Here is a 22,354-nt window from a genome sequence, read left to right as displayed (position 1 = left end):
CAAGTCTCCAAATGTGACCAGCAATCTATGTCATGTACACAAGTCAATGCAACATAGAAAGTGTGTCATTGACTCATGTCATATGTAAATGCCAATAGGTAGATCTCATGAGGTATCAACTTCAAAATCCATAGTAAAATATAAAATTTACGCCACTTGCTAGGTTTAGGTATGGGAAAATCATCATTAACCCCTATTAGTTATGTCAATAGTAAATACCCAATAAGAGAAGTATTTGCCAAGAAATGTTGCACATATCGTGATATTATCACCAAAACCACACTCACCGATATTATCGCCTGGAATTATCGCGATAATTTTCACAGATTAATTTCAAAATTATCACGAGTCGAAAGGAAATTATCCCCATGTTGTTGGATATAAGTTCCAATTTGGGGTTTTTTAGGTCATTTTCGTTTTTCCTTGTGCTAAGATTGGTCTTTGAGGGTTGCATGAGTCTTGTAACAATTTTTCATCAAGAAAACAAGGGAAAATCCATAGTTTTCTTTGCCATCAACTGAGCATTTTTGGAGTGGAGATCTACTCCAGTATACCATATCCATATTTACAGATATGTAAAAAAATAAAAATCGACTTCTTTTTATTTTTATTCCAAGATTAGTATATACTATAAATTTAGAGTCTGCCTCTTCTTACCCTTTTTTGAATTTCCACATTTGTTTTGTGTCGTAGGTCCAAAACTTAAAAATTTAATCAAAACTCTATAAAATGGCAAAGCCATTGGACCAAATGTGGGAGTATGGTGACCATGTGAGGGTGATAGTAGAACAAAGTTGAGTTGCAAGCTAAGTGGAATGGTTTGGTGGAATCATCTGCCTGAAATACCACCTTGCCAAAATCTTAGGGCATGAAGTGGATATTTTCCCTATAGCTACCCCATATATTATCCTTATTGCAAAGAACTCAATTCTTGATACTACTAGAAAGAGAGATTAGAGGGAGGAACTAAGGAATTGCAATGGAAGCACAAGCTTCTCAAGTGTGAAGGAAACCTAGTCCTTGGCCACACCTTCTTAGTGCATTATTATTATCGGATTATCATTATAGTATCTAGATGCCTCATGATGATCATCTCATGAGATACATTTATTTTTGTTTTAATGTGATTTTGTATTAACTATTATCTTGTTAGAACTTATGATTGAGGACAAATATCATATTTCAGTGTCTACTATCAATGATTGATGTACCACTTGACAACTTATACATTTTATAGTGTAGTTTTGATTTCATACTTTTGTGATAATGTGTTTGTTTGATGTTGATGTTGCTTTAAAAGAATAAAAAAATGAATATTTTTGTGCTCTTTTTATGTTTTCCAATAATTTCCGATATTTACCTCGATATTGTCGATAATTTAAATTTTGAACCCACAGTGATAAATTGCCAATAACAATAGATGTAACTTTTTTCCCAAGAAACCCATCAACAAGTATGTGCGATGATAAATGGAATGGTTTTAGGTTTAACTTCCTGAGAGGTGTTACATAGTTATGCTAGGTTATGTAGGATATTCATCCACATGAGTGCCTTTGTTAAGAGAGAACTTATGCATTGAGTTAGACATTGCTCGACATTGTATCTTAATACCTCTTTCTTGCCTTTTTCTTGTTTCGTGTATTCCATTTTCTTTCACTTCATTTCAGAGTAAATTTTTCTTGCATATATATTTTATTGCATGAGGGTTTGGCATAATTTCACTTAGTCTTTCTTAGATATGTGTTTCAATGCATAGGACTTGGGGCAATGACCTCATAGCGAGTGGGTACAGCTCAAGATTTACTTTTCCTTTTGACTTATCATTCATATCTCTTCATTTTCTTTTGCATTTTAAACTTTATATCTTGTTCTTTCCTTTATTTTATAAAGCTGCATCAACCTCAAGTATTCAAGCTCCTCCTCATGGGATTATGAATCATGAACCTATATCTGTGACATGAAACAACCAACCCAAAAGGAGGGCCAACAGAGATGGGAAAGACAGAAAACATTCTGTATGGATTGGAACATAGACACATTACTCCTATCAAGTCCCCCAATGGTACCCCTCTACCCAAGAGTGACAACACTTGACTAGGACATGATGATGACCACCAAGGTGAAACAAGGCAAGAGGCACAATTTCAAAGCATCATGATCTATTACCCAATCTCAGCCCATTGTCACTACTTTTATGCCAAATATGTATGCCGTTAACACTTGATATGAAGTAATTTTACAAATCTACCTCATGTCTGTTGGACACCAAATAATTAAATGTGTGAGCTGAGCATGGAGTAGGAAGCGTCTTTGGGAAACCATCTGTGGAGAATCATGGATGTCAATTCTGGAACTGCTGTCTGTTATCAGAATCATAGGAGAAAAAATCTCCTCTACTTACCCCTAGATGTGAGGGGATAACAATATCTTTATACATATTTATAAAAGAATATATCAAAACAACAGATTTACATAAAAGGAATGTGAGTTCAGTGCACAATGTTTTATGGCACATGATATACATCTTATGACCTATATCTCTTAATATTGATATGACATATATCTGAAGTTACTGATAAAAGCTTATGACAAGAACATCGACAGCATGGTTAATTCTTGCTGAAATTTTTTAGGCCTGGAACAAAATGATTACCAGAAAACAATATAGAGGTATTTAAAAAAATCCTTGAAGAAAAACACAAACTAAGAAGCATCATTATTTATGTATTACTCGACAGCACATGACAAGAAAACCTGAAAACGAACTAGACACAACCATTCAGTAAAGCTATAACACGAGCAGAAAGAATATAAACTAGTAATGAGATTTGACCTGAGTTACTAATGATTGCTTTTGGGGCTTCAACGCATGAGGAAAAGCTACATTTTGTCCATCTGTGATTTTCACCACAACATGCCAACTGCAACATTAAAGAACAAGTTTTACTGGTCTGAAAGCAACTAATGAAAAATGTGTCACTTGAAACAAATATGTTTACATGAGTATCGTTTTCGTGCTAACAAATATGTAACAGATTAGGAGGCATCTTTCAAGTTGCTTTATGTTCACAAGTATCTATCTTATGGGATATATCTGATAATACTGAAAATAACTTATGACAAGAACATCAATAGCAAAGTTAATTCTTACCTCACTGAAATTCCTGAGGTCAAAAAAAAATGATGACAAAGAAATAACAAAGAGGTATGTTGGCACAAAATTCAGCAGGCCTTGGAGAGGAAAACCCTACAAAACATAAACTAGACCAAGAGGCAACAATGAGGTAGTGGCCCAAAATCAACACAGCCAAAACCCCTCGTTCTTTATAGACATTAACTGATGGGAGGAGTCCCGGTAGTAGAAAGATCACCTATGATAGATATTCTAAGTTTAATGTGTGAAATGATCTCACTAGTAGCTCTTTGAGAAAGACACAATTTAGGCTCAAGGCTTCACAAGAAAGTGATTCGCTTTCTGTGAAGAGGCCTAGAAAAGAGGCGTAATGTTCCACATGGAAAAATACAGTAGATAACAGAAGCAAAGAACTAGCTACAGCTATAAAATTCAAGCATGCACAGCCATACACAAATAAACACTGAAATGTGGGCAAAAACTGTGAGCCCTTGTATTAATATAATAAATTATGAGTATAATCCTTGTGATAAGAGAAACCTGGGCTTGCTACAGCAAGCAAGGCCAAACCCAGGTGTCAAATCAATGGGTCCAAGTGCCGGAAAAGCTCCCAGAAGAAACTGAGCCCTGCCCGGTGTAAAATGTTGCTGCAACTGGAAACAGCTCTGTGTTTGACCCTTCAAAAGTGCCCAGAAATTTCTCTGCAATTTTCACTGGAGTCTCCCCACATAAAAGGCACAAAAACCCAGAAAGGATTTGGGCAAATTTAACCGACCACCCGGGACCCAAAATTTAAGTTCATTCCTCTCAACTCGCTGCCAAATAACTACAAAATATTTATGTTGTTTGGGGCACCAAAACTCCTCCAAAAGTTCTGCAAATTAGGAGTAGCCTCCTTGAGGCTAGTACAGCAAAACCCAGAAATGATTTGGGCTAATTCTGGCCTCCCAGAATTACCTAAATTTGGTGCTACGCCCTCCTTCACTGGTTTTGTGTCCCCCACAATCTACTAATGTTGAATATGCCGCAAATCCTTCCTCAATTGGCTGTAGGATTGCCCTACAATTCTCCTCCGGAAGATATGAGTGAAATTCCTCCACAAACCCGGCACAAATGAGGTGAATCCTACCCCACGAATTCTGCCCAGAGATACCTTTGCGCATGCCCTAAATTGGTGAATTTGGATCTCTCTGAAGCAGCAACCTCCAGCCCTGAAATTCTCCAAAAACTCTAGTCCACCCTCAAGGAGATTTCTCCTAAATTCGCTGGCCAGAACTCCCCTTGAAGCCCCTCAACTCAGTGGAACGAATTCTGCTACTGCGTCCTCTTGTAAGCTCGAACTAGCTTAAGCAAGAGCTGATATGACCCACGAACTCCAGCAAATCTCTTCCCACTAAGTTCTGAAATTCTCTCCTAGGGTGGCACTCTAAGTCCACCGAAGAAAGAAATGAGATTTCTGCCCAGAAATCTCCTTGTGCTAAGCAGAACTGGTAGTCTTGGCTAAGCAGCTCAAGAGTACTCTAAATCCGAAATTCAAATTGTCAAAGGCCCCCAAAATGATGCCTCCTCCCAATATTTATCTGTGTTTCCCCCTTTTCTCTCCTTGTGGGCCCCACCAATTCGACCTCCTTCTCCCTAGCTCAATTTTCCCAAGGGGTTTGAATTCTCCTTTTGGGTGGCCCCACTACCAATTTTATTTTTCCTTTTCTCTAATGTTGGTGGCCTCCATTTATCCAAAAATTAAGTGGGGATTCCCTCCACCCACTTTTCCTAAGTTTACATGCCAAAATATCTCCCAACACCCAAATTGCAAAAATGGAAATTCTTCTTAACAAAACTAACTTAATTGGGGACATTATAGTTCTCCCCACCAAATATTGTTTGTCCTCAAGCAATGCCTGAACAAGCACCCTCTCGATCAGCTGACCCAAATAGTCACTGCACATAATATCGGGGACCCAAATGTACCACCCAATCATCCTTGATCTCTACCCCGTCCTGCCAGGATCCCAAGCCATCCAAATCAGCGTGAGGCATCCCTTGCTCCACTCGTTGTCTAGCTCAGCATAAGCACCAAACTCCCTCTGCATACTACCACGAAGCAGAGCATCATGGTAGTACAAAATCCTAATCATCTCCTTGTGAAACTGCTCTACCGATTAGTCTCCCTCGTTCACTTCAAGAGTGGACTCCTAAAGATGCAATCCAATCCCTGTGGGATTGAACCCTTGTATGCTTGATCTCCTCCTGCTGATCACCCTGCCACACTGGTGAAGTACCCCACACCATCTATGAATCACTAAAACCCAATGGAAGATCTGGATGACCTTCCCATGTAGAAACTTGCTCACCCCTACGGGTAGCTGAACTGTTAAGCCCTGTTATGCCAAAATCCCCTGACGTCGCATAATGAACCTATCTTGCTGACATCATGACACTCGGTCATGCGCGATGACTCAACATGCTCATACCGGATCCTCCTCTTCGGTGATGCCCAACCTGCAAGGGCAACTCAACAATGCTCAAGTCCACTAGTCCACGGGTAGCCTCGATCTTGACTAGCAACTTGCCTCTCCATATGATAAGGTCTCAGTGACTCCCCATGTGAAAGCCTGGGAAAGAATTAGATCACCGTCCATCGTAACCTTGCCCATCGAGAAGTGGAGTGATCCACTCGCCAACCGAACCCCTGGATCCCCCAACCATATTGGGAGCTCACAACTCCCACTCCTCACGAGTTGCCGCTATGTAGCATTGCTACCTGCTAGAATCCATCTGACCCTCATCTCTGACCCTTGCATGTATCCCATAGGTGGACCCCAAGTATCAAGAATCTGTCCCACACATGCCAATATGCCCTACTCCAGCCAAACCACACAATGAAATTTGTTATCCCAACGCCTGATGATACACCATGACACTGCTTGGAGTTTGGAAACCCTCCTGTAGATGAAGTCTACCATCCACTGTCCCTCATGCCCATGTATCACCTCAAACTGCATCGCCTAAAGTGTATCGTGCAGCACCCTAGCGATCACCTCTATTATTTTTTGTAGCATCGGATGTGTTCTAGCCTTGAAATTTTGTGCAAAGGCTAGAATACATGAGATCTCCAAAACCCAGAAATTGTTTCTGGAAATTCCGCCAAGAAATTACTTTATTAGATTAGTAACCAGTTTTTAAATATTTCCTAAGTCTAAACTTAAAGAATATGGTTAATTAATTAGTATTAATTAAGTCAAGGTGAAAATTATCTAGAAACTCACATGGATCGATCCAAAGATAATCCTAGCCATCAATTATGTTTTAATCTTGGTCGTTGGTGCTCCAACAGAGGATTATGATGATGATGATGATGGTTAACGTCCACTAAGACCAAATTGGTCTATCGGACCTATAATTTTCTTAGTTTTTAATTGTCTAGCTCCTCGTCTTTCTTGGCGAGAGTGGTGTTGTAGCTTTCTTTTTTTTCTCTACGGTCTTCTAACTTCCTTTATCTTGCATCTCCTTCATCTCTTCTGGTTCTTGGGACATTGGTGTCTTAGCTTCGCGATCTATTGTGTTCGTCCTTTTGAAGATAGTCGGAGAAGAATTTTGGTCTAGGAGATCTGATTTGCTGTTAAATGAAGATTTATTTTGTGCAGTAGTCGAATCCTCATAACTGTTGATGCTTGAGGGGTCGTCGAGTTCACTTTTTTGTTGTTGGGCAGGGCTTTCTCCCTGCTTGTCTTGAGAGTTGTTTCTTTCTTGCCCGCTTTCTTATGATTCAGAGTTTTTTCTAGAGTATTCTTCTTTGATGACAGTTTAGTGTTCTTTTTGTGCTCCTTTCCACCATGTAGATCTGTGGTGGTTTCTTCTAGCAGAATTTTTCTGGGAGGCTTTTAGGCAATTTTTGGCTAGATGGCCTGTCTCAAAGCAAGATCGACATCTGAAGAGGACACTTTCATAATCGAGTTTATGGTTCCACACATAGTCTTTACTTGTTAGGTTTATTTCAGCTGGGAATCCGACGCTGAAGTCCATTTCCACACAGATGCGTGCATAGGTGGTTCTGGCATATTCCTCTGTTTCTGGGCACCTACAGTAAAATTTCCCAATTGCATTTCCCATGGCTTTTAGCGAGGAGAGATTATAGAGATGCAAGGGTAGGCTTAGCAATCTCACCCAAACTGGTGCTGAGGTTATGACTGCTGTTGAGGTATCGAATGATGCGTTCCATGGCTTCATGAATAGGCCTGAGTTTTCCCAAAACCAAGGGTCGGAATCTAGAATACATTGTCTGCTTTCAGGATTTTCAAAATCTATTATAAAGAAACCCCTAGCACAGGGGTAGATATTAATTTCATCAGAAATGACAGGCTTCCATACCTTCGAGATCCAATTGTGGAGAGCTGTTAGCCGCAGCCAAAAACCATTGAACCGGCAAATTAGGGCACTTTCGGAAAACTTCAACGCCTCATCAAGTGAGGCCTGGACCACCTGGACAGTGGGAGCTAGGGCTTCACTGACAATATGGGCAGGAGCATTCCCTCCAGAAGCGGACGGAACTGAGCCAGCAGCTATTTTCGCGAAACTAGGAGTCATATTTTTAGAACCCAGCCGCAGAGAAATAAGGCAGAAGATTAGATCTAGATCTAGCCGCACATTGAACAGGTGGTTCGTCTATGAAACAGAAGATTAGATCTAGAACCCAGCCGCAAAGAAATAAGGCAAAAGGTTAGATCTACATAAGCCACCTTATATTTAAGGACACTCAAAAATGTGTTATATTTAGGTGAAGAGGTCGATGTGGTGATGGAGAATACACATGAGAGGTTTTATTTCTTGGCAGATCGATTTCCAAAGTAGCAGCAATCAGTTGCCAGAGAGAGAGCTAGAGATCGAAGTTGTGTGAGAGGGGCAGAGGCAATGAGGTTGGAGGAGGCATTCCAAATCCAACAATTGCATTTGCAGAGGCAAAAGAGCCATAGAGAGGCTGATGTTGGGATAGTGCAACAGCATCTAGAGGCAAAGTCGAATTGATGAGAGGGATTGACGTTTTCACTTCCAAAGGTCAGGAAGGAGTCCTAAAGTGTCGGAGAAGCATCTTTCCAGTCAGCAGAAGGATGAACGACTTCATCAGATATCAGTCTACGGCTAGACATCCAGCAGGCTGCAAAGAGCAGCGTAGAGGCTACCGCAGAGTGTCAGAGGGCCGAGTTTCAAAAGGCAAGTCGTGCCGGGAGTTTGCCTGTGGGGTGAGGAAAATCCCTCACTAGATTTTTACTAGTATTTTCTCTGCAAGATTGCCAGTATTCGGAATCCAAATTGTACTCAGATTATTTCACTGTTGCTTAACAATAAAACCCTCAGTTGTTGCATCGGTTTTCTCCTAAGTCACCGGATTCGTCCTAAACCCCCTGCGAATCCCGAATCCGACACGATTCAGTCCGGATTCGTATCCAAATCACAGGACACGTCGTGTCCGTTTTGGACACGTCGTGTCCGAGGGCGTGTCGCGATTTTAGGACACGTGTCCGGTTTCCAGGACTCGCTAAGCTCAGTGCGGGAAAGAAAAGGGCGTGTTTGCTCATTAATATTTTCATTTGGCAAGTGATTTGTGCTGTTGCAGCAAGGAGTAGAGCATTTTGGCAGCTTCATGATCAAGTCTAGGCCCTAGTATTGATATGATATTCATGGTAATGTTAAATTCTTAAAGTAAAAATGACATTCTCCTTAATCTTCATTTTCATCCTTTTACTTAAATTTTTAACATTACCATGAAATGACTCAGGATGTTTGAGAGTGGTTCCGGCCTCATTGGATTTCATATGGAGAAAGTAGAATTTTAGATTTCATTTAAAATCCAGCAGACTTGTCAGTTTTTCAGGATTTTAGGATTGGGGGATTGCAATGTTTCCATTGAATTTTGTCATGTATTAGGGTATGGTACTCATATTTAATCAAGAGCACCAAACCAAGAGCTTCTGAATATGTCGCTCCCGCTCCCCGCTTTCACTCCCGCTCCCAAGTAACACTGTTCCTAATGATATGGGTCTGGACACCACTGTTGAGTTGGCATTGGCCAACATGGATCTCAATGATCCAGTGCTAGAGCCTGTTAGATTTGATGACTTAGAGGGGTCAACCTCCATACCAACAGATGTAGAGGCGACTATGGATACAGGGGAGGAGGAGGATGCAGAGGAGAGCACTGGGGACCATGATGATGGGGACAGTGATGCTAATTCTGATGCTGATTGATGCCTTGAGGCTTGTATACCTGTAGTTGTTTTATATTTTCTATTTCTATTTGCCATTGGCATTGCACCAACACTACCTATGTAACACATTTTGATTTGATGACTTAATGAGAAAACTACAATTGTCAGTGTGTTTATCTTACTATCTTGTAGTTGTAAGTTGTCTTTCAGTTATGAATTATGAATCATGATTTAAATTTTTAATAGATTTATCATTTATGTGACCAGTGCCACTGACATTTATTTGAATTTTGTATGTAATTTGCATGCTAATAGCTATAGATGAAGATCTATGTTTGAAATCAATAAATTTGTATCATTAATTAAAAGTTGTGTAAGAAATATGATAATATCTAATTTTTAATATATATATATATATATATATATATATATATATATATATTTTTAATAAAATAATATATAACGTGTCCTATTCCGGGGGTCAGCGTGTCCGAATCCGACACCACGAATCTCGAATCCTACGTGTCCCGAATCCCCGTGTCAGGTGACTTAGGTTTTCTCAAGTTGGGTTTTTCTGGGGAATTTTGTCCAAAAATAACTATTATTTTTATGTGTGTGCTAGCATTTCTTCCAGCATTTATTCTTCCGCAGTTTTATTTTTGTATATTTCAGTGTGATTTATTCAGTACTTGCCATAGCAAATAGCAAATAAATTGTTAAATTAAATTAACACTTGGGACAATAATTTCCAGTTGCTGCAATAGGATTCAAGTTCGGAAGTTTCACATGGTATCAAAGCGTAGTTGATCAGCCGGAGAGCTCAAAGGCGAGGAGAGAAGTGATCTCACTACTCATTGTACGCAACACGCTGAAATTCCCAAGGGCAACACAGTCATTCTGCCAGGAGGTCGAGTTGCTTGACGAGGTTAAATTTTTCTGCGTGAGGAACAGAAAAATTCGATCCTACCAGATCGAGGGATTCCAAAGGTAGAGGGAACAACCCAAATTTTTCGTTGTGCAGATCTCTAGCAGGACGTAGTGGTTTTAACTTTCTGCAGCAAGTTGAGGAGAGCTAGTGTCGAGTGTAAGGAAGAAGAACACACATGGAGGGAAAATTTTCCTCAGAGAACTCCTAGTCACAAGAAGATCGATTTTTCCTTGCAGATCAGCAGTCGTTGTGAGTAGATTTTCACTCCAGAAGAGAGTGCCAATAGTTGAGCAGCAGCTGAGCAGAAGGAAAGAGGAGGTTTTCGACATTTTTTTTAGAGGCCCATTGTTGGGCTTTTTGATCAGCACAGGTTGGATGGGGCTTCCAACTATCTCATCTGGAAGGCAAGGATGTCCTTCCTTCTGGATGAGTTTGGCCTGAAGATGTATATTGATGCAGTGGTAGCAATTCCCCAGGATGCAGATCAACAGAAAGAATACAAGAAGGAAATGGCGCGGGTGAAGTTGTTGATCCTGGATGGAGTCCAAGATCATATAGTCTCACATATAGCTGGCAAAGACACTGCCAAACAGATGTGGAATGCTCTCTCCACGTTATATCAAGGAATTTTCGAGCAACGGAAGATGTTCCTTGAGGAGAAGTTGAGATGCATCCGGATGCAAAAGGGAGAAGGCATAGATCCCTTCCTTACAAGGATTCAGGTGGTCCGACACCAAATGTCAGTTATTGGGGCAACGCCTCAACCCACAGAGCTAGTGTGATTGGCACTCAACAATGTCTCCGAGGAGTGGCAGGTATTCGTCCAAAGTATCTTGGGCAGAGATACCTTGCCAAGGTCGGATAGGATGTGGGCCGATTTGCAACAGTAGGAATTAAGGCGAGCTCTTCTAAAGAGCTCCATCAGTGGCAGCAGCAACGGATCGAAGCAAGTGAAGGAGGAGGAGAATGTGGCCCTCGCATCGAAAGGTCCCAGTCAAGGACAAGGGGAGCAGAGGAAGAAGAAGAGGGACTTGTCGAAGGTCAAGTGCTTTAGATGTGGTGAGCTTGGTCACTACAGTACTAAGTGTCATCTCAGAAAGAAGGACAAGGAGGAGAAGCATGACCAACAGGTAGCTTCAACAGAGATCGATAGGCTATCCTCCAAGCTGGAGGAAGACTTCACCATGTTTGTTGATATACCTCCAGGAGTGACGTGGGGAGACTTGGTGTTGTAGCCCCAGAGAGCTACAAAGATTAGGCAGGATCCTTGACGAGTCCACCTCTTGGGTCAATACCTTGCTACAAGGGCCCTCAGTATTTAGTAGCAGGATGGATCAATGACAGTTGACGCAGTGAGATTCCAAAGTGACAGTTGCAGAGACTAGTAGCAGTGAGATGATGGGGGCAGCAATGCAGAGTTGGCAGCAGTGCAGTTGGCACAGTGCAGAGTCAGCAGCAGCGCAAATTCTTCAGTGATAGTGCAGATACTAGCAGTGATTAGAGACTCAGGTGACAAATGCATTATACTGATCACAGTTGATTCAGTGTTTTGGATGCTTTTCAGTTGCAAATGTTGCAATTGCAGTAGCGATAGATGGGAGGGAGTTGCAGTGCAGATGCAGTGTTGGCAACAGTGTGGCAGTGTCAGCAGCAACACAGATGCAGCATATATCAGAGTTGCGCAGTGGTTGGTGGGTAGAATGTGAAAATTCTATCACTATAGCAACTAATTTATTTTTCCTACTTATTCCATAATAAGTTATTTATGAAATTACTTCAATAAACATTTAAATAAACAATGTTGCAGATATCACACCGGAATACAGAAACAAAAATATGCACAAGCATTGACACAAATATTTTGGACAACAGTCCCTGGAAAAACCCAAAGTGGGAAAACCAGTGCAGCAAGGGAGAATTTTATTATTCAGCAATTCTTCAGTACAACAGGGTGCCAAACTGCCTTACCCACAAAGAGAAATAATTCTCAAGCACTTCTCCTAATCCCAGCATCAGCCCGACTGACCTCTGCGTGGCTCTCAAACCCTCTGCGTCAACACCTGCTTGACTGCATCAGCCTTGGGCCTCTCTGCATCACCCACGCAGGCCCAACTAGTGACTGCGCAATCTTCTGTTGTCTCTATGTCTGCCTGAAAAGCCGTGTGTCTGCCTCTCCTGCCTCAGCGTTGATCTCTAGTGGCTAATCCCGCCTCTCTACTCCGTACTTGCTGCCTCCTTGCTGCTCACCAGACCACTGGTTCAATTTCTCAGCTAACCCCGCTCCAGAAATTGAACTGACTGGTCTCCCTCAGTGTGTTCTCCAAGTGACCCTCAAGCCTCCTCTTATACTTTTCTCATTGACAAATCAACGGCCGAGATTAAGTCCATAATCAACGGCTAAGATAAGATCTAGCTTGATCCATGACTTTTGGACCATTCTAACATAGTTTTATATTAATTCACATTAATATTTTATTTTCCCTAAGTTTAGACTTAGGGACTTCATTAAAAATATTAATTATTTTAATATCTCCCAAACTGTTTAGAATCTGCCCAAACCCTCTCTAGGTATTGGAGATATCATGTGCTTTAGCCTCTCCACCAATTTTCGTGGCTAGAGCACATCCGATGCAACCCCAAATCAACACAGCATGGCTAGACATCAAGAGCGTGACGATGCAAAGACAAGGTGTTGCTACAGGGTGTGCAGTAGCACTAGAACACATTTCTCGCTAAGAGGGACTGTTAGTTTTTGTAGCATTGAATGTGTACTAGACTTGAAATTTTGTGGTAAGGCTAGAATACATGAGATCTCCAAAACCCAAAAAATCGTTTCCAGAAATTCTGCCTATAAATGACTTAATTAGATTATTAACCAGCTTTTAAATATTTCCTAAGTCTAAACTTAGGGAATATGGTTAATTAATCAGTATTAATTAAGTCAAGGCGGAATCATCTAGAAACTCACATGGATCGATCCAGAGATGATCCTAGCCATCGATTATGTTTTAATCTTGCCTGTTGGTGCTCCAACAGAGGATTATAAGAGGAGGTTGATGTGGTGATAGAGAATACACTTGAGAGGTTCAATTTCTTGCCAAATCGCTTTCCAGAGTATCAGCAGTCAGTTGCCGAAGAGAGAGCTAGAGATTGAAGCAGTGTGAGAGGGGCAGAGACAGTGAGGTTAGAGGAGGCATTCCAGATCCAGCGAGTGCATTTGCAAAGAAGCAGAAGAGCCACAAAGAGGCTGACATTGGGGCAGTACAGCAGCTTCTAGAGGCAAAGTCGAATTGCTGAGAGGGATTGACGTTTTCAGTTCCAGAGGTCAGGAAGGAGTCCCAGACTACATGAGAAGCGTCTTACCAATCAACAGAAGGATGAACGACTTCATCAAAGACCAATCTGAGGCTAGACGTCTAGCAAGCTGCGCAGAGCAGCATAGGGCAAGTCGTGTCGAAAGTTTGCTTGTGAGGTGAGGAAAATTCCTCACTAGATTTTTGTCAGTATTTTCTCTGTAGGATTGTCAGTGTTCGGCATCCCGATTGTACTCGAATTATTTCACTATTGCTTAATAACAAAACCCTCAACTGCTGCATTGGTTTTCCCAAGTTGAGTTTTTCCGAGGACTTTTGTCCAAAAATAATTGTATTATTTTTATGTGCGCTAGCATTTCTTCCAGCATTTATTCTTCCGCAGTTTTATTTATGTAGATTGCAATGTGCTTTATTCAGTATTTGCCATAGCAAACAATAAATAAATTGTTAAATTAAATTAAAAATTAGGAGACTAATTTCCAGTAGTTGTAATAGGATTCCAGTTTGGAATTTTCACAACCTCCCGAAATGTGAGCTTAGGGGGGGTCATTGCTCCCTCAACAGTAGACCACACCATCCCTAAGCCTGTATTCGTCAACCCATGCACCCACCAAATCCTTCAACTAGAGAGTCTCCCACCTGCCAATGACACACTGTGTCTCATCCAACTATCTAGGGTGAGCCTCCCATGTCCTATTGCCTAACTGAGGGCATCATGGGGCAGCAACCTAAACCTCAGCAACTATAAGCCATGCTAGAGAGCAGTAGGCATGTATGTCCCCACCAGTATGACCAACAATCTGCATGGACACCAAATGGTAATCCCATGGATGCCCTTTTCTCTATTTTGGTCTTGTTGATAACTCCATCAAAGGCCTGACTCTGCTGAACAACCAGCGCCCCCATGCATTTGAGGTGAGTTGCATCCAATGGTATGCCTCCTCCCACTCCATGGTGTAAACCTGCGCACCACAACACATCGCCATGCATCTACGTGCTCACCTGCAAACCACTACTCAACGTTGTATGCTCCTACATGCCACTGGATGTCAAGATCTAAAACTGAGATAGTACGCATCAACCTGCACCCTACCTTTATCGCCACCTCCACTCTCATATCACTGTACCCTCTGATGCATGGGCCTCGCCTCCAAATCATCCCTGAGAGACACAAGAGGTGAATCCCCTTATGCACCAGTGTCGATGCCACCATTGTGTTGCTCCTCAGTGACTGTTGAGTCCCAACTAACTGCAGAGAGTCCCTAGCCCCAAACAAGGCATTATCTGGTGGCCTGCCAATGCCACCTCCTCCGACAAACTCCTACCAGAGTATGTTGATCATCCTGTGATCCCATTTACAACCATCATACCAAAATGACCCAGGAAGTCCCCTCACAAACTGATCAACTACCGGCGTTGATTGAGACTCCCCCAACGAAACCATGCGCTTGATCGCTAGGTCAAATATACCACCAATGTTGTAGTCAATCTGTGCACCTGGTAAGTGATGGGTAGTCGCCCCTAGATCCCAATGCCAAACAAGGCCTCCAATATCCCTGACTTGGCTCTTACCCTGACCTATGACCAACTCTATATGCCTAGCCCACTCCATCGAACACCAACTCAGAATCCCTCACCATCCAACCCCAAAGGAAGGATCAAGAACACAAACTCCCATACACGGAACTAGACCCCCATCCTGCGAATGCTTCCCCCTGCGTAACTCATGTCACCTCATCTCATTGATCTGGTCAACACATAAAATCTATCAGGGTGATTCTGCATCTCTCTCTCCACTATGCAGGAAAGCCTAGCAATGTTGCAAGCCCCGTCTATATAGGCCTGAAGAGAGATGTTCTCTAAAGGTATTATAGCTTTGCTGACGATCTATGCATTTGTCTGCTCTAAATCAATGTCTCGTGCAAAAGATGATTGCTCGTCCTCCTCCATCATGGGCTCAACAAGAATCGCGAGTTGCCCCACCACAGGTAGCTCCTCAAGCATAACATCCTCATCTAGCTCACACTCCTCAAGGTGCTCTCCAAGTTGTTGTAGGTAGTTGTCATCCAAGAACTCTATCACAGCTCTAGGTACCTTTGTGCCTACCCGCACCTCATCAATGGATGGTCCTATGGGTGTGTGCTCAACTATCTCCACCAATGTGTCAATCGGGGCTACCAAATGAAACTCCCACAAGGGTGGCTCCTGTGTCACACTAGGTGTATCTACATGCTCCTCACAACCCTACATACCCTCAGCCTCATGCTCATCCTCCTCCTCGGGCTCTTGATATCTAAAACCAAGTCTCCACCAGCAAAATCACCCCTTGGTCTCATCCTCTAACTGTCTTCCTCTATGCTCCTCAAACGAGAAAGCCCTCCTGATCCTAGGATCCAATGCCTCATACTCATCAATCTTATCCATGAAGGACCTCCTCAAATCTACAAAGGTGTCAGGTTCCCTCCCCTTCTCCGGTTCATCCAGAAAATGAGGCATGGTAGGTTGGCTAGGTTGGCCATGGGTATTGTTCTGCTGGATTGCGCGTGCATGCGCATGGCTTCTCTGTTGGGTATGTCTCAACGTCCCCATCATTTGTTGCATCCTCTCTAGGACCTGTTGGTTTTGCCTCCTCAACTATCAGTTCTACCTCATCAACTCCTCCATGATCCCTTGTGTACTCTCCCCTTTCTGTGTCATTGGAGTGCCCATATTCACCAATCATTATGCATGCATGGCCAAGACCTCCATGATCTTGCTAGCTTCCCCACAGCTGGCCAAGATCATGCTCTAATACCACTGTAATGTTCCACATGGAAAACTATAGTAGATAACAGAAGCAAAGAACTAACTACAGTTATAAAATTCAAGCATGCATGGCCATACACAAGTAAACACTGAAATGTGGGCAAAAACTTGAGCCATTGTATTAATATAATAAATTATGTGTACAATAATTATGACAAGAGAAACCTGGGCTTGCTATAGCAAGCAAGGCCAAACCCAGGTGTCAAATCAATCGCTCCAAGAATCGGAAAAGCTTCTAGAAAAAATTGTGCCTTGTATGGTGTAAATTATTGCTGCAACTGGAAACAGCCCTGTATTTGACCCTTAAAAAGTGCTTAGAAATTTCTACAATTTTTGTTGGGGTCTCCCCACATAAAACCCAGAAAGGGATTGGGCAAATTTAACCGACCACCCGGGACCCAAAATTTAAGCTCACTCTTCTCAATTGGCTGCCAAATAACTACAGAAAAAATTTGTTGTTTGGGGCACCAAAACTCCTCCAAATATTTTGCAAAATTAGGAGTAGCCTCCTTGAGGCTAGTCTAGCGAAACCCATAAATGATTTGGGCTAATTCCGACCTCCCGGAATTACCCAAATTTCGTACTATGCCCTCCTTGACTGGTTTTGCGTCCCCCACAATCTACTACTATTGAATATGCCATAAATCCTTCCTCAATCGGTTGTAGGATTGCCCTGCAATTCTCCTCCGAAAGATATGAGTGAAATTCCTCCACAAACCCGACACAAATGAGATGAATTCTACCACACAAATTTTGCCCAGTGATACCTCTGCATAAGCCCTAAATTGGTGAATTTGGCTCTCTCTGAAGCAGCAACCTCCAACCCTGAAATTCTCAAAAATTATAGTCCACCCTCAAGGAGATTTCTCCTAAATTTGTTGGCCATAACACCCCTTGAAGCCCCTCAACTCAGTGGAACGAATTCTGCTACAGCCTCCTCCTGTAAGCTCGAACTGGCTTAAGCAAGCGCTAATATGACCCGCGAACTCTAGCAAAAATCTTCCCACTAAGTTCTGAAATTCTCTCCTAGGGTGGGGCACTCTAAGTCCATCGAAGAAAGAGCTAAGATTTCCACCTGGAAATCTCCTTGTGTTAAGCAACACTAGTAGTCTTGGCTAAGTAGCTCAAGAGTACTCTAACTCAGAAATTCCATTTGTCAAAGGCCCCCAAAATAATGCTTATTCCCTCTATTTATCTTTGTTGCCCCCTTTTCTCTCCTTGTGAGCCCCACCAATTCGACATCCTTCTTCCTAGCTCAATTTCCTAAGGGGTTCGAATTCCCCTTTTAGGTGGCCCCACATCCCAATACCAATTTAATTTTTCCTTTTATCTAATGTTGGTGGCCTTCATTTCTCCAAAAATTAAGTGGGGACTCCCTCCACCTACTTTTCCTAAGTTTAAATACCCAAATATCTCCCAACACCCAAATTGCAAAAATGGAAATTCTTCTTAACAAAACTAAATTAATTGGGGACATTAAAAGAGGGCACGAGACATACAACTTCATAAATTTGACAAGTGTTGGAGTATCGAAAGGTCAAGGCAAAGAGAAAAGATTTCCTACAATGTCTACTAGTTATGCCAAGGCTCATGAAACCTTCAAGAAAGCCCTTAAGTAGAAGCAACGGAAACTACAATTTCACTCTTGGGAAAACAACTAGGGTAAGAAAGTTTATCGATGAAATTGAAGTGGATGCCCACCAAAAGGATATATTTTGTGGCAAATACTATCCCCTTGATGTTTAGGCCCTCCAACCAACAAAACTCTACATTCCTCGGATTCGCTCCAAGACCTAGTTTCCTAGCTTGGTGTTGAAAGGGTTGAATTGGGAGAGAGAAATTATAGATTAAAAATAGAGAATGATCACCAACCAATTGGACCAATCCTTTGTTCCCTAGGAATATGCAGTCTAGGATGAGATAGATTAGCCAAAATTGTTTATAAGGAGGTCAAAATGTGATGCTCTAGCAATGAAATTCCAAACATTTGCCTATGCAATGGGACAATGGACTTTCATGGAAGAGCTTTTAGGAGTTCACCACTAGGACAATTCATTACATGGTATGTACAAGTAAACCATGCAATATTCATTTAGATAGCAATTCAATGTTAAAAATCAGATGTTCTATGTTATTACAATCACTTAAGTTCTGAACTTCTTTATGTTGCAATATAAGTTAAGTAATTGTAGATAGAACATAAACCATATGCACAATAGAAGACAGCCAAGAACTTGATGAGACACAAAAAAATAGGTCAATGACCACGGCAAAACCAACAAGGGGAAAACCCAACCAGATTCTTCTTCTATTAGAAATCAATTGTTCAACGGTGATACAAAGTATAATGAGAGAATGAAGAAGTTCACCCAAATATGAAGAAGATATCTGATAGCAGTAGTTGATGAAAACACTGAATCATGTTGATTTTTGTAGCATCGTATGTGCTCTAGCCTTGTAATTTTGCAGAGAGACTAAGACACATGCATTCTCCAAATCCCATAAATAATTTCTGGAAATTCCACCTAGAGATGATTTAATTAAAATAATTAACATTTTTAAATGGTTCCCTAAGTCTAAATTTAGAAAATCTGGTTAATTAAAGAGTATTAATTATATCAGGTGTGAATCTTCTAGAAGAAGACGAGGATCAACTCCAAGTTAATCTTAGCCATCAATTATGTTTTAACCCTGGCCATTGGAGCCCCAACGAGAGATTATAAGGAGTTTGATGTGCTTGGAGAAATACACTTGAGCAGTTCAATTTTGCTAGAGAATCGATTTCCTGAGTAGCAGTTGAGAGTTTTCGGAAGTGATTTAGTAAAGTTGAAGCAGTGAGAGAGGGGTAGGGATAGTAGACCGAAGGAAGTTTTCCAGATCCGGGGAGTGCAAGGCGGAGAAGGAAGAGAGCAATTCAATGAAGTAGCGCAGAGCTTCAGAGGGAGTCCGAGATTCAGTTGGGAAGTTGAATTCTTGAACCAGAAGTCGGGGTCTGAGACTAGAGCGCCAGAGGAACGAAGTTATAAACAGCAAGAGATCAAAGGAGGAGGTGACGCAAACCCCAAAGAGGTTGACGCAGATCTGCATAGGTTGACGCAGACGCTGCACAGAGCCAACATGGGGCCAGCCATCCAGAGCCTGGATCAAATTCGCATTGCCTAGCAGTGTGAGATTTTTCCTCACTATCTCCTTGTCAGTATTTCTCTATATCAGATTGCCAGTTTGGGCATCTAACGATTTGTACTCAGATTACTACTACATAATAAATAAAACCCTTAGTTATTGCACTGGTTTTCCCACATTGGGTTTTTCCGGGGACATTTGTCCAAAAACAAGTGTATATGTGTGTGTTTATTTCTCTCCAGTGCAGTGTTTAGTTTCCGCAACATTTTATTTTGTGTAGGCTACAGTGTATGTATTTCAGTATTTGCCATAGAAAACTGCAAGTAACTTGTTCAAGTAATTCAACAAGTAGGTGAAATATTATCAGTTTGCTACAGTAGGAATCGGGTAACCGATTCTTCAAAAATCACTTTGGCTCTCCAAGATCTACTCTTCCTCTTCAAGACACTCTCTCTCTCTCAATCTTCCTCTAGACTCTCCAACTCTCTCTCTCAAGTTCGAATTCTCCTTTCACAAGCACAAGTAAGTGTGTCAAGTGAGGATGAGAGGCACAAATATATAGAAAGAGAAAAGAGGTTGAATTCGTGAGGGAGTAACTCCTATGCCTTGAGGAGGAGTTACACATGCCAAAATAGGATTGTAGCTTATGCCATAAAGGAGAGGAGTGTAACTTATGAATTTAGGAGAGAAGTGTAACTTTTGCATTAAAGAGGCGTAAGAGGAATCTTTTTATGACGAAACAATAAAGTGTGTAAGAGAATGTAAGAGGTGCGTAAGAGCATTAAAGAGAGAGAGAAAAATGAATCCATTAAAAGAGAGAGAAACATATGCATTAATTGAGGAGAGTTACATATGAAATGATTGATTCCCATGATTAAGAGACTTGAATTTCTTTTTAATAATAATATAATAATATCATAAAGAGGATAACAGTGATAATAATTATAATATTGATGATTAAGTTAAAAATTAAACAATTGAGATTGAGTAAGGACAAGTTAAGTGATTTTCCATCACATATATATATACATGATTACGAATTGATGGAAGCTAATTTACGATTTTTGGAAGTCATGGTTGTAAAAATAGACATGACTTTCTATTTTTAGAAAGTCACTCTACAAACGTCTTAAATGAAATTTTATTCAAAGAAATTCATCCGATAGCTGCCAATTTTCAACACTCCCTCTCAACTAGGGAGGAATTTCTTTCTGAAACAAGGATCTTTGCTATCTCTGCTTTGGAACAATGATGTTACAATCTAATGAAGAAGAATCATCATCGAGGAGATATATCCATCACCCTATACACACTTGGGGGGATCCACTTGTCAACACATGACAAGAATCTTCGCACAACCAAGAGTCCTCTCTGCTTGGGGAAATCCCCTTGTCAACACAAGGGAAGGATCTTGCACATCCAAGGCTCATCGTCCATCACTGCCCTCTCTAGGAAGGGTCACCTTTGTCAATCCAAGTTGCACTTTGAAAACCAAGAACTTCCCTTTTGGTAAAGGCTTGGTAAGAATGTTAGCAATCTGATCATCAGTCACTATATGATGGAGTCTCACTGCTCCTCTTTGCAACATATCCGGATATAGTGATATTTGATCTCAATGTGTCTGCACCTGACATGGAACACGAGATTTTCATCAAGTCGAATCTCACTCTTATTGTCACAGTAAATTACTATAGTATCCAACACTTGCTCAAACAGCTCTCCAAAGAGCTTCCTTAGCCATACTGCCTCACAGCAAACCATGCTAGCAGCAATGTATTCTGCTTCAGCCATTCTAAGGGCAACAGACTTTTGTTTTCTACTCATCCAAGATATCATGGCAGATCCTAAGTTAAAGAAGCACCTTGATGTGCTCTTTCTATCAGTAGAGCTACCAACCCAATCAGCGTTAGAGTATCCATGTAGCCTTACATATTTGGCAGTATATCTCAATCTAAGATTGATGGTCCCATGCAAGTACCTCAAGACATGCTTTGCAGCGACCCAGTGTGCATGAGCACGCTTAATCATGTATTGACTCAAACTAATGGTTGCAAAGCATATATTTGGTCTAGTGTTCACTGAGAACATCAGTGCCCCAATCAGTTGAGGGTACTCAAAAGGATTAGCCAAATCAAGTCATGCAGCTTTACCACAAATCTTCTTGAAATTCATTTCCATTGGAATATTCATGGACTTACAGTCAATCATGCCAAATCTTTCTAATAGTTTGACAACATATTTTCCTTGAGAAAGGAAAATCTCACCAGATTTCTGCCATACCTCCAGACCCAGAAAGTAGTGCATCAAAACAAGATCTTTCATTTCAAATTCAGAAGTAACTTCCTCTTACACTGGAGAATAAGAGGTTCACTATCGGTCAGAAATCAATCATCAACATATAATACTAAAATCAAAGGCATACCTTGTACTGTCTTGAAGTAAAGATCATCATTACTTCTAGTAAAACCAAGCTTCATTAAGAAGTTATCAATGCGGCCAAACCAAGGTCTTGGAGCTTGCTTCAAACCATAGAGGGCTTTCTTCAGTCTACACACATGAGTTTTCCGGTCAGGTACTTCAAAGCCTTGTGGTTGCTCCACGAATACTTCTTCCTTGACGAAGCCATGTAGAAAAACAGTCTTCACATCCATTTGGTAAAGAGACCATCCTTGGCTTGTAGCTAGAGCCACAATGTATCAGATGGTTGTATAACAAGCAACCGGTGCAAAGATCTCATCATAGTCTATTCCTTCTTTCTGAGAGAAACCTGTTGAAATGTAACTAGTGTTGGTCTTCATAACTGTATCATGACTTGATGTAATCTTTGTAAAAGAAAATTTATTTATTT

At 41.2% G+C, this 22,354-nt stretch overlaps 1 protein-coding gene across 3 annotated transcripts in view; it reads right to left on the bottom strand.

Annotated features, from left to right (window-relative positions):
* Positions 1 to 22,354, bottom strand: part of LOC149253542 (diacylglycerol kinase 7-like) — a 410,992-nt gene that overhangs the window by 265,363 nt on the left and 123,275 nt on the right. For all 3 annotated transcript variants that reach the window (XR_016267102.1, XM_089459953.1, XM_089459952.1), the window contains exon 5: positions 2,834 to 2,921. Coding sequence is in view for 2 of the 3 variants with exons in the window: in XM_089459953.1 (XP_089316079.1) it covers positions 2,834 to 2,921 (88 nt within the window). In the remaining variant the exon portion in view is untranslated. The remainder of the gene's footprint in view (positions 1 to 2,833; positions 2,922 to 22,354) is intronic.

The sequence above is a fragment of the Pinus tabuliformis genome, chromosome 7, assembly GCF_031772625.1.
Source record: "Pinus tabuliformis cultivar Carrire ecotype Pingquan chromosome 7, CPIR1, whole genome shotgun sequence".
In the NCBI taxonomy this organism is placed as follows: Eukaryota; Viridiplantae; Streptophyta; class Pinopsida; order Pinales; family Pinaceae; genus Pinus; species Pinus tabuliformis.
Note: the sequence above shows the minus strand (reverse complement) of the source record. Positions and strands in the feature narration are given on the sequence as shown.